This window comes from Chaetura pelagica, unplaced genomic scaffold (assembly GCF_000747805.2).
Source record: "Chaetura pelagica isolate M959 unplaced genomic scaffold, ChaPel_1.0 scaffold191, whole genome shotgun sequence".
Taxonomy (NCBI): domain Eukaryota; kingdom Metazoa; phylum Chordata; class Aves; order Apodiformes; family Apodidae; genus Chaetura; species Chaetura pelagica.
This window is the reverse complement of record NW_009952440.1, coordinates 2,558,662-2,574,005: the sequence shown is the minus strand read 5'-3', so window position 1 is coordinate 2,574,005 and position 15,344 is coordinate 2,558,662. Positions and strand designations below refer to the sequence as shown.

At 41.6% G+C, this 15,344-nt stretch overlaps 1 protein-coding gene across 1 annotated transcript in view; it reads left to right on the top strand.

The window, feature by feature from the left end:
* The window catches only part of FAM151B (family with sequence similarity 151, member B), an 8,051-nt gene extending 1,551 nt beyond the window's left edge, over window positions 1-6,500 (top strand). The window contains exons 2-5 of the mRNA XM_010008415.1: window positions 1,081-1,246; window positions 3,675-3,892; window positions 4,652-4,787; window positions 6,350-6,500. Of these exons, the coding sequence (XP_010006717.1) occupies window positions 1,081-1,246; window positions 3,675-3,892; window positions 4,652-4,787; window positions 6,350-6,500 (671 nt within the window). The remainder of the gene's footprint in view (window positions 1-1,080; window positions 1,247-3,674; window positions 3,893-4,651; window positions 4,788-6,349) is intronic.
* Window positions 6,501-15,344: the final 8,844 nt, after the last annotated feature.

The following is a 15,344-nucleotide window of genomic DNA, read 5'->3' as shown; positions in this document are numbered from 1 at the left end:
CCCCCTGTCCTGTCAGACCCCCCTGCCCTGTCAGACCCCCCTGCCCTGTCAGACCCTCCTGTCCTGTCAGACCTTCAGGTGAACCAACCTCCTGCCTGCATCTCCTGCCTGCAGACCAGAGCCACAGGAGTTTTATGGTTTCACACATCCAAGCCTGTTTGGAGTGTTGCTCAGTTTTCATATTTCACGGGGGACACAAAAGGATCCAGGTTAAACCAACTTCAGTGTTTACAGAGATTAGGCCACAGCTCCCCAGACCACCAGCCTGGGCAGGACTGGTCCTGTTGCCCTGTGCTCTCCTCTTTATGCTCATGGTAGGTCACCCTTGACACATCTGTTTGTGTGTCCACTCTGGAAACCAGAGACTGGAAAGGACCTCATGGAAAATCCTGCCTCCCATGGAAAGGTGCTTGTGACAGCCTGGTCAGGGCTGCACTTCAGACTGCTTCTGTGCAAACTTCCTGCAACGGTTCAGGATCCCCAGGTAGTTTTGACCTTATGTGGATGGATCTTCTAGGCCTTTTTGGACTGTTTTGAGTTTTGCAAGAGAGGCAGGTGATTTAATTTAAGCAATAAATAATTTAAGAAAAACAACAACAACAACAAAATGCAAGCAAATGTCTTCCTCTCTTGTCCTTTTCCTTCTCTGTCCAGGCAGAGGTTGACAGATTCTGGTAAAAATAAAAGGTTTTAGCCTGCCCACACTTCTAATATTTTCATGAGCTTTTACAAGAAAATTGTGATTGCATTAAGAAGAGCAAGAGATACAAATGGCATTTTACAATGATCTAGCTTTTTTGTTTTGTTTTAATTTCTACAGCCTACTTAAGCACAGACCAAGCTCACTTGTGTTTCAGCTCCCATTTTCCTAGCAGATGTTTCTGGTTGTCTGGCTGACTTTTTGAGGTTTTGGCTGAGGTGGGTTGGTCAGTTTTGAGAATTAGACTCAGTCTCTGCCACTGTTAAAATTATCTGATCAGCGTTTCTCTAAAAGGCAGGGTAGAAAGAGTTGCCTTGTAATTGTGACCCTGAAACTGTTGGATTTGCGTTTGTTAGAACGTGCATTTTTTTAATCAACAGGTGATGTTCACATGATAGAAGCAGATGTTCTTCTTCGTGGTGGCAAGGAAGGAAATGGAGACCCAATCATGGCTCATCCACCTGAAACAGACAGTGACAACACATTGCAGGAATGGCTAGAAGAGATTGTCAACACAGACAAAGGCATCAAGCTGGATTTTAAGAGGTATCTCAAGGCAAAAACATATTTATATGGCTTGCATTCTTACTAGTTAGCAATTTTACAAGTAGACTTTTTCTTACTGTGCAATTTCATGTAACACATTCCTTCCTGAACAGAAAATGCAGTGAAACATAATGAGTTTTGCTAATGCATTGAAAGAACAAAAGCTTTAGAACTGGTTGGAATTACACATAATTATATCATATTCACAGAATTAATTACTGAGTTACTCTTGAGCCCAGTTTTCCCATCAGCAAATCTGAAGTGGTAGTGCCTATCTAGGAAGGTCCTATCAGTTCCTGCTTGTGCAAAGAAGTTTGGAAAGACAACCTCCTGACTGGGGAGTCAGGCAGTGGCTCCCAGCTGCAAGTGGGGCTGAGTCCCCTGGGTTTCCTGCCTGGCAGCACACAGGTCAGGTTTCTCCTGCTGTCATCCAGCTTTTTTGGTGTCATTCTCTAGCATGGGAAGGAAATGGAAGTGTGCAGGCTTTTCATGGAGCTTCTGGGAAGCTTGCTGAAAAATTGATTCCTGTTCTTAGTCTGCTGAAGTTCATAATAATTTAGAAACATCAGTTCATAGCAGTGTGAATATCTTTATTTTCCCTAAGCTTTTTCTTTTCCCTCTCTTCCTCTCTTCTTCTCTTCCTCCCTTCCTCTCTCTCTTTCATTCTCTCTGTCTTTCTCTTTCTCTGTCTTTCTCTCTCTCTTTCTCTCAGATGGGCATCTGTGGGGCGTGTAGCCTGTGGTTTGTATCCATGTAAGCTGGAGCAGTTGAGATCCTCTCCCTGCTCCTCTCCTTGTCTTCCACTTCCTTTTCCTGGTGCTCCTGTGGCACCCAAAGGGCCAGTTTAGGATGCTGAAAAGGGAAGCTAACCTTGCAGAACTGCATGAAGAATTCTCTGTAGGCTCAGCTCTCCATCAGATCACTGCAAGATATTGAGGAAAAGCTGGAAGATGGTTTATTCAGAGCTTTTGACAACTCACAGGAGAAAACACAGGTTCTTGCTATTAGGAAGGAGAACACAATTCTGATATGAGCGCTGAGTTCCTGAATGTTATACAGAATGTTAATTAATTTTCTGCAAGAGGAAGAGTACGTATTTTCTTGGCATTTGGTGCCTTTCCCCATTACTCCAGGTTTCCTTCCACACTAATGCTGCTTTGAAAGTTTTGTTAGGATAGAGAGAGGTTATTTTTTGTCGTGTAACTACGCTTTTCCATGTGAGAGAACAGTGAGGACATGTGACTCAAGATACTTTGTTAAATGCTTGCAAGAGGCACAGCATTGGTTGCTGCAGTGACTGCACCTCATGCTTCATGAGTTCAGGGTGAACACTGATGGGAAGACTTCCTCCTGGCACACTTTTGAGTTGTGGGAGCAAACACTACCACGGGTTAAATGTTCAGATGGGTGCCCTTTCAATCTATTTGCCTGAAAATGTCCGCTTTTTCGATTTTATTCTCCTAGTATGGTTGCACCATCGTACACAGATAGGAAGGTCATTTCAGTCTGTTAACTGGATCTGAAATAGTCATAAAAGCCTTACCACTCTTAAGTGCTGTTGACATGTGGAAAATATTAGTTTTAGTCTTTAGATAGTATATAAACTTCATGGATACATAAAAATATAATAAATACACTTAAATTCATTATAGTATTTGTGGGTTTCAGGTATCTTCAGTCCAGTGGTCTAATTTAAACAAAAGTGTTGAGTTTGCAGTTGCTTCCTTTATTAAAATCCTTCCTAAGTGTTCAATAACATCCAAGTCTTAGCAGGTTACACGTTGGAAGAGCTGTGAGGTGAGAGCCATGAGGCAGTTTGCGTTGGGAGCAGGGAGACACGAGGCTTATAGCACTTCACACCAGCAGGATTAATCACCTGATGGGAGAAGGGGTGCTTAGCACTTCTGTCTGGCTTACAGGGACAATTTCATTAATATATGCAGTTTCATCTGGAGCATCTGCCCTGTGAGGAAAGGCTGAGAGAGCTGGGGCTGCTCAGCTTGGAGAAAAGGAGGCTGAGAGGGGATCTCAGTAGCTACAGGGTGGGTGTCAGGAGGATGGAGTCAGACTCTTCTCAGTGGTGTCCAGTGACAGAACAAGGGGCAATGGGCACAAACTGGTACACCAGATTTAACCTAAATATAAGAAAATACTTCTTTACTGTGAAAGTAACAGAGCATTGGAACAAGCTGCCCAGGGAGGCTGTGGAGTCTCCATCCCTGGAGACATTCAAAACCCTCCTGAATGCGTTTTTGTGATCCCCATCTGGGGCATCCTGCTCTAGCAGGAGGGTTGGCCCAGATGATGTCCCTTCCAACCCTGCCCATTCTGTCATTTTGCGATTCTGTGACCTCCTACATCTGCACTGCACATTTCCCACCCTTAGTCTGAGCGAGGTGTCTCCTCTCCCCACCTGTTGCTGGTACAGTCTGGGCGCCGTGCGACCTTCCTTGGAGCTCCTCGAGCGCGTGAAGCAGCACCTGAGGAGGCCTGTTTGGATCAACGCAGACATCCTGCCAGGACCGAACACAGATAATGCTGGAGTGGATGCAGAATTGTTCCTTCACACTGTCACTTCCTTTTTCCCAAACGTAACCTTATCCCTGGGGTGGACAACTGGCTGGCACCCTGACAAACACAATGAAGGTAAAGGTAGAAGACTTCATTCTTACACTGCACAGTCTGTTTGCTTCATTTCGTAATTGATTCAACAGAAGTTCTGTGCCACCTGGTCAGTTTGAAAATAATGCTGACTGTAAGAGTAATTATTTTACTAGTTGGTGTACTTGATTAAAAAAACTGTTGTTACTGTTGTTGCTATGATTTTCATAGCCTGTAAGAAATAAGGAATTTTAACTAGGTTCGGTGCTTGTATTAAGTCACAACAGCAGGTACTTTAGATGTGTTTTAGATGGCTTGATTTTAGCATTTTAAAAGTCCAGCACATTTCACATCCTGCTTTTCTCTTACAGTGTTCTGCTGCATTCTGTCTAAATTTTTTGAAACCTTCCTGTTTTTTAAGGGTCATTGTCAAGTTAAAACTAGTTCATGATGAAGTCAGTGGCAATGCAGGTTTTTAGGGAGAGAGCAGACATAGTTTCCTGAGTGTTAGAAAATGTCACATTCTGTAGCTTTATGTAAAATAACCCCTGCAATTAAAAAAAATAAAAGATTTTTAATATATGTTTATTTTTCCAGATTGGTACTGCTTTTCTCTTCTGGGACAATGTGATATTTTTTTTGTTTATAATGATTCAGCAGTTTTATGTTAGAGTTATGTCATTCTAACAAAACCCACGCTTGCTCTTGTATAACCCTGCAGCCTGGCCACCCTGGAATTTATTGTGTCTTCATAGAGTTTGTATCTGTGAGGAATTATTTTTAATCAAATGGTCTTTATTGTAGGATATGATTGGATGATGGTGAAAGAAATGGCTCAGATATGCAACCCACTTCCCCAGCCTGTAACTTTCCCTGTGAGAGCAGCATTAGTACGACAATCAATATCTGAGCTGTGCTGGTTAGTGCAACAGTCTGACAGGTAAGTTTGAGAGCCTTAATTTTTAGCTGTCTTTATGACAAAGGCACATAATTGTTTATATTTAAATATAGTACAGTTATGGGTACACACTTACCCCAGTTATGTTGAAAATCCTTCCAGGTTGTCCCTGTAGTTCTTACATTGTGTAAGCATGCAGAAGTGATGACTATTAATTTCTTTAAAATGGTAAAATTCCAAAAGCCTCTTTTAAAATTACTTGTTACAGGTAGTGAATCTTGTGTAGATTTGTGATCCAGTTGCACTATAAAAATTTAGTAAGACTAATGTAGTTAAATAGACCAAGCAGCTGCACATTGCAATTTGGAGTTAATTAAATTTAAATACTTACATTTTATAGATACTTTTCATTGGATTCAGTATTTATCTTTTCTGTAATAATGTGACATAAAAACATTAAAGGTGATTTTTAAGTTGGCAGTTAGTGGGTGTGCTACAAAGCTAATTTTTCTTAGGTTCTTGAAATACATCCAGTTATTTCCGAACACTGAGTTAATATTTCCTTTCAAAAATAGTTCTTAGAAACCCATATTATAGAAAAATACTATTTACATGTAACAGAACACAACCTGCTTTGTACATACTCTCTTTTACTCCTCTCTCACCTGCTGCATTTACTGACACTTTAGTAAAGTTGTTCCTTAAGCACTAAGCAAGGTCAAAGCCCAAGACAGACAAATTAAGACAGTGATTTGCATGGAAAATATATAAGAAATTAAGAGACAACAGGTGGAAAAAAAAATGAAGTGCTTCTTTCTTTGTTTATAGTGATGAATTGAAAGATAAATTAGAATTAAACATTTGAAACTGGGAAATTAATTTAAAGATACTGTTACGAGTATGTCTTGTGTTCACACAAGGGCCAGGCTACAGATAACTTGTTCTGGGTGGTGAAGGATTGTCCATTTTAAAAATGTTGCTGTCCTCTTTGGGGCATTCTAGCAAGAGGAGCCTTAGCAGCACCTTGTGAGGTGACTGGAGACAAGTTGTGTGACTTACCTCTGTGACGAGGAAAAAAAATTAGTCGAAGGAATAGACCTCTGCAGATTTCAGTTTGTCAATTAGAGGTTTGTTTAGCTAGTCTCTGTAGCAAGTATTTTAGCACCCTGTGTGCAAACTGGGATGTGTTTGATCATGCCTGTTTCTGACGCTGTGATCCAGCAATTTCCTTTCCCAGGAACATGAAGTCACTGTAATGACAAGATAGAGGAGACTGTCAGTGCTGTCAGTTGTAGCATGAATGCAGGGCAGAGAGTGATTTCTTGCCTGGATGTAGAGGGTGAGGAGGGCAGGAACATAGAAAACTGTTTATTCTGGTAGTTCAAAACTGTTTAACTTTGAAATCGAAAGGGAATTTACATTTTTTGTATATAATTGTGTTCCTCAAATCAAGGTACCATAGTTCTGAATAGTTTCAGGAGTTTAGAATTTCTGTCTTACATGCTTAATCTTAGGATAATAACTTTTTTTTTATCTTTCTCTTTTTTTGGTTTCGTTTGTTTGTTTGTTCGTTTGTTTTCTTTTTTTTTTTTTTTTTAATACAGATACAGCCTCACTGTTTGGACAGGAAAGGAAGATGTGTATTCTGTAGAAGATTTGCTTTACATCCGAGAAAACTTTGATAAAAGTAGGGTTTATTATGACATCTTAGAGCCACAAAATTCTGAATTCAAAAAAGCCATAGGTGTAGAATGATTAATACAAAGCAGACAACCTTACAATACTTAATCTCTTCAGACATGAAGATTTCTTCTTTAGGGAAATGCATTTTCCTTCCCAGAATAATTTTGATCTTATAGAACACAGCTGTGATCATTGAAGAAATTTATATATAACACTTTATTGAAAGGCTTCTCAAATAGAAATTGAATGCCTTCTTTAATAGGTCAGAATTGTTAATTACTCGTCACATTTATAATTACTCATGCACCCACTGGTATGTAGTACAGGCTACTCAAGTTACCTGAATGTTCTAGTATTTCTTCCCTGCAAATGTATAAAAGGGAAAATGGCCCCAGCAGAGACTCATGGACCAAAGGAATTTGCTACTCACAGGTTTTCTGTAAACCAGAGCCTGTGGGTGAAGTGCCAGGGTTTGGACATTAGGTCCAAGCCAGCATTGATGAACCCTCTATATTTTATAGTTATTAACCTTTATGGTGATTAACTTCTGTGGTATAATTATTAGTACAAACTATCACTCACAAACCTCTTATGCTGAAGACAACCCCTATTGAGGATATTTGAGGATCTTCTGTGCTTAGCCACCATATTTTAGACCACCACTGATGAAGTGTCTAGAAATCTCTTGTGTAACTTGTGTGGAACAGACTAATAAAATAGAGCTTTTGCTGATAACATGTCTAGGCACAGTATTTTAGGGAACCCCACCAACTGCAGTCTGGGCTCTGGGTCTCGGTCGGGGGAGGAACCAGCAGATGTTTCTGCACAACAATATGCAAGTCATTCTGGCTTGCTGATCTGGCATTAGAAAGCTGGGACCCTCTTGCAGCCACTTTTGGAGACCTCCCCTAGGAGTGGACACACTGTGTAGGATTTCCCAGTTGCTGGAAGGGCTCTCCAGACCCTCCCTGCAGCAGGGGCTCCCCAGCCACTACTGGCCTGGGCAATGGGGACATATGAAGGGCAATTGGTGATGTCCCTTTCTTCATCACTAGAGCTGCTTCCTGTGCTGTGTAGTAATGATTAGATGCATTGCTGTGTTTTGCCCCAACTTTGCTGGAAGTATTTTAGTTGGGTGTATTTGTTTTTAGCAAATGTAGTGTGTGTTTGTTGTGGGTTTTGTATCATTTTTAACCTTAGCCAGTAAAAATAAGCTAACTTCTTTAATTGGGTGTTTGTGTCCTTTGTGCTGACCCTGACCCTTTGATAAAGCATAAAGTTGGCAAAACAGTGGGACACTCCATCTTTACCAAACCCTCTTTTTTGCAGAGGAGGGCAAGAGTCAAGACTGCATTAAATATGAAGCTGTGCAGTTGCCAAAGGTGGTGTTTCATGGCTCCTCTTGATACACTCCATTTTTAATGCCATTGCAGCTGGTCTTGTTCTCACTCCTAGACAACAAAAGATTCTGTTTGCTAGGTGTGAGGAGTCGGATCCATGATACTACACATTCCAGGGATGAGGAATGGTTATTTATACCAAGTGAAAACTAACCAGGTTCTCTGCAGTGTGTTAATTATGCATTCCACACCACATCTTTCCTCCGTGTTTTCTGAGCCACCAGCAGCACAGTCCTTGGCTTGTGGGAAGGCTGGGCTGGAGTTGCAGCTGCACTGCAGGAGGTTCTGGGGCAAACAGAACCCCCAGAATGAAGAGGAATGTACAAAAAGCACAGCAGTGGATTACAGTGAGCAACACATCAGATGCTGCATTAAAAGAGATACGGTGCTTTGTAAAATAGAGAAGTGGTGGTGCCTCTTTCAGGAGTTTTAATCTACATTTTAACAGGAGTTGAAATGTTCTGCTGCACCCTTTCTGAAAGCCAGAGGCTCTAAGAATGAAATAGATGTGCAGTGATTAGTACTTAGAGCAGAAATTGTACATTTTTGTGACAATGCAGTTATTTTCTGCATTTTGCCTGGGTTGTGCATCTTTGTAACTGCCGTTGTGATCTCAACAATTTTCAGGAGTTGAACTTTCCCTTGGGAAGAACTAAAAATCAGTGCAACCCTGTTGGTCAACTGCAGGAAAACTCCAGTCTATTGAATTTTAAGCTTTTTTTTTTTAGCTCTCTTACTTCTGCATCACTGAAAATAAATGCAGATATTGAAATCTGAGCAGATTGAAACACACAGACTGTGTGTTGACTTCTGCCAAACAGTACAAAATGTGGTGGTTTTTTTTCCACAGTGGCAGAGGAGATTCTGATTTATAAATTAAATCTGATTCTGTGAAGAGATAATACCCTGACATTTTCTTGCACTTCTCTTCCCATTCCTCTCACATGCATTTTTTTAACTGTAATGTTCTACACAACACTGGACAGGCTGTTAGTACTGAAGAGTTAAATACAGCTATTTTTGGTTCTTGCACATTTTTTATAGTATCATGTCCTGGTTTGAGCCCAACACCACAACAAAGGAACAGCCCCACGGCCACTCACTCAGCTCCCCACACACACACTCTGGGATGAGGACAAAGCTCATGGGTTGAGACAAAGGACAAGGAGGGTTCTTCACCCATTAAGGTCCCACGCAAAACAGACTCACATTGGGGAAAAATAATGATTTAATTTCACACTCATCAAACACACACAGGACACAGACACACAGAGCAGGGTTTGCATATGTTACCCCCACCCCTCCCTTCTTCCCAGCCCCAAATCCCTTTGTTCCCGGTTTCTCTCCCTCCTTCCCCCCAGTGGCACAGGGGGATGGGGATGAGGTTTAGAGTCAGGTCACAGGCTGGTGGTTCCTGCTGCTCCTTCCTCCTCAGGAAGAAGGATTCCTTACAGTCCTGCCCTGCTTCCCCACGGGGTCCCTCCCATGGCAGAGAGTCCTCCAGGAACCTCTCCTTCATGAGTCCTTCCCACCAGGCCCGGAGCTGCTCCAGCCTGGGCTTCCCACAGAGTCACGGGCTGCTCAGGGAACAGGCACCTCCCCTGGCTCCGGGGGCTTCCAAAGCTGCATCATCAGAGTCCACTGGCAGCAAATGCTCTGGCCACAACATCCAAGTCCACTGGCCAAGCTCACCCCTCCTGGCTCCTTCAGGGAATGTTCCCCCACGTTCCTCCACGAGTGCAGGGGCACAGCTGCCATCTGGCCATGGGCTGCAGGGAAACTTCTGCTTGGGCACCTTCTGCCCCTTCTTCCTCACCAACCACCAGCACCACTCTCCTTTCCCAGCACAGCTCTTTTTGTGCTCCTCTGCTCAGGTGTTATAGACGTTCATTTGAATTTGCTTCTCTGTTTTCATGCCCATCTTCGTACCAATGCACTTATTCTATGGAAAGATGTGTTAACTGTGGGACTGGCAATAAAGCACTAAAGGTGAGATGAAAGCCAGTTATTTATGTTGTAAACAGGGATCTGTGGCAGGTCTGTGTTACTCTAGTTGTTGCTGTCTTTTTTGTTGGTTTTCTTTACACACTGTCAGTGATCTATTCCTTGTACTTAAAACATTGTTTAGGAGCTATAAATTCTGTCACCTCTTTGTGAAATCATTTTATCTACCAGTGCTTCTTTGTGTCTGCTGATACCTTTCAGCCAGGTCCTTTGACTTAATTGTCCTGGTTACATGAAAAATCCAGTTGACTTTAAAGGAGTCGGGTACTGTTCAGAATGTCCAGGTGAGCTAACTGATTAATAAAACGTTTATAATTTACTGCAGGTGTAGTTCAAGCTTTGTATTTTTCTGTGACTTTGTTGGAACTTACTAAACAGGTAAAATAATATGCTAGAGAAGAGAACCAAGATCATTAGTCCTGCACAACTGCGCAGTAATACCCTCCAGTATCACGTAAGCACCATGACAGCAAAACAGAAGCTGCTTTTCTGAGGTTTGCATTGTTTGAATGTGCTGTGGAATCGAAGGAAATGCCTCCAAAGACACCTTTTTCAAGAACAGTTGTCCCCATCTTCACTGTCAGTACTCATGTGAGGAATAGCTCAGCTTTAGCCTACTCTAACTGCAGAAAACCCCAGTCTTTTTCTTCAGTTAAAACCTTAAAATTACAGCCTTTTATGTTTTCTTTATCAGCCACCTGTCTGTGACCAGGCCATTTGCTAATGTTACCACAGATTTGTTTCTGCACTGTTCATTAGACTCAGGTCTGAGCTTTAACTTGTCGGGTTTTTTGTCCTTTTTTTCTGTGGATACTGGAGAATTTGATTCCACCACCTGGCACACGTTGGCTTTTTCATAACTACTGTGTTTGTGCAACCATCCCAGGAAACTGCCTTGTGCAGAACTGGGCTTACATTAAACTTCCACTTCTGCAGCCCATGATCAGGAATTCATGGTGTTGAGGATAAAGTCAGTGAATTACACAGAAAGTGTTTATAACTCATTTAGTAGTTTGGTGATGAAATGGCCCAGGCTTTCCTTTCCTTTGAGGAAAAATACAGAAATTGCAGTGTTGGGGAAGTGGGTTTTGTTAGGTTGTTTTTTCAAGGTGAGGGAGAGCCTTATGTGCATCGCATCTTACATAATGACCAAGAGTCAGAGGAGCTTTTGCACAGATTTCAATGTTCTTCTATTTTTATTGGGTTTTACTTGATTTAAAATTTCATTCAATTTTCAGACAGTACTTCGTTTAATAAGGGTAAAACTACTAATATAAGAAAAGATATCAAGAGTGTCTGCACTATTTTTAAGGAAACTTTGCTAGAAACCTTTTTCTACCAGGAGGCTGTGTCATTTCTCTACATGGTCACTGGAAACCATCTTTTGTTGTTGTGTTTTGACGTTTGCAGACACTTGTTCCTTAAGTTTGTTCATTTCTGTTGCAGGAATGTCAGTTTGTCTGTGCACTGGGATTCCCAGGTGCCTGGGCTTATCTTCTGTGCTGTACTTCCTGTCAGCTTTACCAAGAGTTTTATCTATAAATCTTGTACTAACCTGTGTGCAAAATCAAGGGCTGCCTGAGTGTTGTATGAATCTTCCTTTGCATCTCTTCTAGGGCTTTGATGGATGAGTTTTGGGTTTTTGCAGTGAAGTAAGATGTTACTGCCTTTTTCTAGCTATTTCTGAGATGTCTTTTTCTGCAAAATTACTGTAATTATTGTATTATTGCCTTTTTAGTGCCATGGTTGAAGGGAGCACACACTCCATACAGCAGTTACCCCTCATTGCACTGGGGTACTCAGGGTCTGTGTTCCCTGACACAGGAGCAGTAACTTCTGGCAGAAAGGTGCAGTAAGGAGCAGAGGATGAGATCTCAGGCTGCCACAGCAGGGCTCATTCATTAAAATACATAATAAGCCTAATTTTTTATTGTTCTTCCAATTAAATTCAATTATTATATGCTGTCGTCTTCTGAATTTTGAACATCTGCATTTTTGGGGGCAATTATATGTTGGTCTTTAATATCCTTATGGTTTGGCTTGGTTCCCTTGATTTTTTCAGTGATCCTCTGTCATTACAGCTGTTGCTTTCACTGCCTCATTGTGATTCTTCTCATTGCTGTAGCAAAAAGAAATTATTGAATATGCAAATTCATAATCTCAATAGGGATCTATCCAACCTAGTTAAAATGTGTTTTAAAAAGGTGTTCTCATTGTGGTTTTAAATTTATGTGCAGGTCAGGGTTCTATTTTATAACAGTAGCTTTTGGGAGAGAAGACTGTAACTCTTGCCATCTGTGGCAGCTGGTGAAAGTGTTCAGAATTGCTAGCTGATGCCTTCAGGGAGTAAATGCAAGAATTAATTACAGTTCATCATCATGCATCTGCATCTTCTGAATAAACAGGCCTCTACGCAATTATTTAAAATAATAATAATAATAAAAGTTTTCAGTGTTTACACTTTAAGGTTGTAGCAGGTTTTTTAAATGACTGATGGGATTTCACTTATTTCCTGCCTGGGACAAAAGCTCTGAATTAACATTAGGTTGACAGTGTGATGCTAGCACAGGAGATGCCAACTTTATGGTTGAATTTAAGATCATAGAGTCATAGAGTGGTTTGGGTTGGAAGGAACTTTAAAACTCATCTAGTTCCAACCCCCCTGCATGGGCAGGGACACCTCCCACTAGACCAGGTTGCTCAGAGCCCCATCCAACCTGCCCTTGAACTCCTCCAGGAATGGGGCTTCCACAACTTCCCTGGGCAACCTAGGCCAGTGTCTCACCACCCTCACCAGCCTCCTTGGACCAGGGAAGGACAGAATTAAGGACAAAAAGGACAGACAGCCTCCTTACTTTCAGCTCACCACCCCAAGACTGCAGGAAGGCAACTGCAGGGAAAGCCTGACCACAGCCAGAGGCTGAGGTCTTTCTTCAGGTACTCTCCCAAGGGAGTCCCTCAACAGGCCACTAATCCTAGAAATGCTCTGAGGGGCTTTAAATCACACAGACTACATGGAAACCACAGAGCCCTTGGTCCCTCAGTTTGTATTAACCCTTAATGAACCGGCTGGTTCGTAAACTAAACATCAGTCTCAGTAGCAATTAGTGAGTGTGGTGAGAAGGGGTGTTCTAACATACTCTAAAATAAGGTCCCACAGTGGCTGCTCCTCTGTGAGAGGCAAACACCATGTGTGAGCCTTAAGTCTTATCCACAAACTCCTCCACACTGGAGGGGGGGAGTTGTGGAAACATCCTGACAGTTGGGAGTCCTCCTGACATTGGCTCACGACATTAAGATACTTTTAAGAAAGGAAAGGGCCGCTCCAAGCTTGGTGAATTTTCACAAAAGCAGCACAAGGCACATTCCTGACAGCAGAGCAGCCACTCTGCTGAACTGAGGTGTTGAGCTCAACACCTTGTCTGCCTGAATCCCAGCTGAGGTGGCCAAGGCAAGCCCCGCTTTGAGCTGGGGGTTGGGCAAGACCCCCACAGGTTCCTTGCAACCTGCATTTTTTAAAATTACTTAATGACACGTTTCACCTGCTGCACAGTACATGCTGCTGTAGAGGGCTGATAGGAATGCAAAAGAAGTTTTAAGTAGTTCTTCTGTAATTCCTGCAGTTTGGTTATTAAAAACTTTCCATCTTTGTTGAGCTTTAGCAGACGACTTGCAAGGGGATTGTTTTAAGTACAGAATTTGTACTGCTGTTGCCCCAGAGTTCCTCAGACCCTCACTGAAATCTGCAGGTTCTGTTGGTTGTTCTGGACCAGGAAAAAGCAGCAGGATTGTTTTAATTATGTGAAATGCTGAAGACCTCCTGTGAGGTCTGTGTTTGCTTTCCACCAGCTACACCCATCATCAGCCAAGAACAGGTCTCTCAGGTAACAGGTGTCCTTTGAAGAACAGGAATTCTGCAGGAAATTTGTGTATTTTTTAATATTTGGGGTTTTTTTCCAAGTAATGTTAACTTGTGTAAAGGAGTCCAAGCTCTGTTGTCTTTTTTAAAAAGGATTGATAGCTGGGTACTTTATGAGAACAATTAGTAATAAAAATTGAAATTGTATCCCTTTCACTCTGAAAAAACCCCAACCCTCTTGAGTTGTATAAAGATGTATCCTTACCAAACCTGATCTCCTTGAAGGCGTTGTAGTGCCAGTAGCACCTGAGGGTATGTGTGGCTCAGGAATACCAGGAAGACATTCCTCCCTCTAATTCTGGATTTCAACATTATAAAAAAAACACAAAAAAACAAACCAACAAACAAACAAAAAACCACAACAACCTTGTCTCTTTTGTGATACACTCTCAATGCTTTTAGTGGCAAGGTTATTTTTTACTAACTTAGCCTTTCTGTAGCAAGCCATGCTCTTGTTCCACGAACAAAATAGCAGAGTAATAATTTACTAATGTAAGAATCCATTTACTTAAAAATACCTCATTTTAGCAGGAAAAGTAATTAGTTGTACTGCATAAGAGATGCAGAAAGGTGAAGGTCTATGGATTGGTAAGGGGGAAAAAAAGAGGAATTTAATGACTTTACCATTTTTCTTGTGTAGCTGCATTGAATTATGGCAATATTCTTTCTATAGCATGAACACCACCCCTTGAACACAGCCTTGAGAAATGCCATTTTTAAATGTCTTAAACCAAAATACAGGTTTTTTAGATGATGACTGTTTTTTGTGAGGCCACCACGGTTTGTCTAGAAGTCACTTCACTGTGGGGCTTCACAGGATTTTTTTTTGCAGAGAAAATGAAAACCAGAAGAAAAAAAAAAAAGTCTTTCTAAGCTTAGCATGCAGATGCAAAACCAGCCATCTCACAGGGAGTGTGTTTTGCTGGAAGCTGTAGCTGATGCTGGCAGGAAAGCCTGCCCACAGAAATGCCCCCTCCCTTTCACGTAGAGTATTTCAGGATTAGATCTTTCTGTAACTCAAGAGTGAATGAACTTCACCAACTTTTCATTGTGAGGTATGAGAACTAGTCCAGATGCTTCTCCCTGGACAGGAATCCACAGCTCTTAAAAGAAAACTGGCAGTTTCAGCTTGGGGCATCTTCTTTATCAGATGCATCAAGAGCACCTGGCATGTATTCTGTTGTTTGTAAACTTCAATGTTTTGGGGCAGGAGGGGAAGGATTTAGCATTATGAATTCAGGTCCTGCTTTCCATACTTAGCTTAAAACACATTCTGGATGACTGGAAAATTATGAATAAGACTTCCAAGATGGCAGAAGTGTATCTCCACTGAAGTGGGACCACAGTAAGCAACCAACAGATGGGAAGAGTCTCTCTCACACAATTTGTACAAATTTAGATGTGTTAGATTAAATTCAATTAACTGTTCCAATTTCCTGTGTAGAGGCAGCCTGAGAAACATGAGTGAGTACCTTTGGCAGTGACTCAGTGTCTCTTAAGTGGTGAATAAAAGGATGTCTCTATTTCCATATTCCCTGAATGGGAAAAAAAATAACTTTTATTTATGCATCATCACAACATCAAGAGAACAAA